The following is a 1816-nucleotide window of genomic DNA, read 5'->3' on the forward strand; positions in this document are numbered from 1 at the left end:
ACCCACACACAGTTCAACTAGCAACGAAACCGAACAGATTGCCTCCACAGCCTAATGGGGTGAGCGCTGAACAATGGTGCGGCCGAACCACCCAGCATATAGACCACCTAGCATATCGTGGTTCGAGTCTCACTCCCGCCAAGAACTCCCAAGTACATCAACCGATCCACCATGTGTGGTGGTGGTCTATAGGGCCATTAGAGTACAATCAACGTGGCCGAGGATCGAACTCGGGATCTTCTGCGTGTGAAGCAGGCGTCATAACCTCTAGACCACGACCGCCAAAATGCTGAGCCGTCACGTAGAAGGCTCCAAATACATCATTTGCTCTCCTTGTGGAGAAGCTTATTACGTGTGTGCAGGGCAGATGTCAACAACACCTTCAGTCTGTGAAGCAGCCTCAGGTTGTGCACCGGCAGTCGCCAGCCTGCTCAGCTCAGGGCTGAGTCGCCGGCCCGATTCCGGCAGAGGACTTCCTTGCGCCACCCCTTGATTCACAGATCGAATCAGCACTTTCCCGTTCTCAGGCGAGGCAGGGTCTTACGGATAGAACTGTCACGGCGGACCAATGGTAGGTGAAAGGTCTCCGAATCCGGTCCCCAGGTTCGGGTCCGTATCACTTGTACCCTCATCGACAGCTACTGGATTTGAACCGGCCTGGTCCGGCTCAACCGGAAACCCGTGTTGGAGCCACTGTGATAGTCTTCTTTACGGGGCGAGTTGTTGAACGCAAAAATGGTCCCCGGTGGAGCTAGTGACTTTCAGTGGTCAACCTCAGCTAACTGTCAGTAAGTTAAATTCCGTCGTCTCTACGCACGGATGCCGAGTGGCCCAAGGGGGTAGACTCAAGTTCTACCATGCAGTGCATGCGCGGGTTCGAATCCTGCTTCATGTATTCTGGTTGGGTAATTAATTGTGAGCGCACTGAGCGCGTAACTGGCTTCAATGAAACTAGTCGATCACTCCGCTAACTCACCTTCGAAGCGAATAGGTAGCAGCAAGTGGATGTCAGTCCTTGCTCACAGACCTCACATAAATTACAGCTCCAGTCCCCTGCCATCGCGTTTGAGAGGTTCGTGGGATGTTTACAACCCGGAGTGCAGCGTGTGGTCGGGAGTGATGGTAGGAGCGGGAATCGAACCGATTCGAACGGATGAATCCCTCCGTTTGATGCGAAATTGTGACAAGGGCCGTATAGCACGCTGGAACTCCTCATTAGATGAATTTGATTTACAGATTATTTACAGCAAGGGGAAGGAGAATCAAGTAGCAGTGGTTAGCTGGAGTGGTGCGCTGGGACGTGGTGCTGTAGGACCGGACAGGGGAAATGGCACCAAGATCAAATCTGGTCTGACAGCTGCCGATCCGACCCACGTAGGTAGTCCAAATAGGGAAGAAACCGGAATGATTGCCTCGGTACCCCAGTGGGCCCGACCGAAACCACGACAACGTTGCGAACATCGAAAGCATTCATAATGTGTGTCTGCCCGAAATCGAATCCTGTTCGCCTCGATGGCAACCCAGCATTCTGTTAAACACTAAAGATCTAACCTAAAGGAGATTGCGGGGTGAGGATTAACACCTTAGTGACAATTCTGTCCATGAGCCACCAAATCGCAGGGCCCAGAAGGCTAATAGACACGGATGTACAACAACTCGCGGGCACTTTTGCTCAGTCGGCAGAGTGCAAGACTGTTAATCTTGCAACCGGGGGTTCGAGCCCCGCATGCGGTAATACCAGGAGAATCGACAAACGCGCCAAGTCCCAGCTGACTGCATAGCCGAAGGCAGGATTTGAGTGTTCCAAGCTGAAAAC

The 1816-nt window shown here is 52.8% G+C and overlaps 1 protein-coding gene and 1 non-coding gene across 2 annotated transcripts; both read left to right on the top strand.

Moving 5' to 3' along the window:
* Positions 1-813: 813 nt before the first annotated feature.
* Positions 814-895, top strand: GNI_197480. Its single transcript has one exon. It is a non-coding gene; the product is annotated as a tRNA-Leu (tRNA).
* Positions 896-1119: 224 nt separating this feature from the next.
* On the top strand, positions 1120-1348 carry GNI_197490 (hypothetical protein; the record flags this gene model as incomplete). The annotated part of the gene is made up of 1 exon (XM_011135421.1): positions 1120-1348. A coding segment is annotated over one exon (229 nt), but the record flags the coding sequence as incomplete, so codon positions are not given.
* Positions 1349-1816: the final 468 nt, after the last annotated feature.

Source organism: Gregarina niphandrodes (genome assembly GCF_000223845.1).
Source record: "Gregarina niphandrodes unplaced genomic scaffold scaffold00099, whole genome shotgun sequence".
Taxonomy (NCBI): domain Eukaryota; phylum Apicomplexa; class Conoidasida; order Eugregarinorida; family Gregarinidae; genus Gregarina; species Gregarina niphandrodes.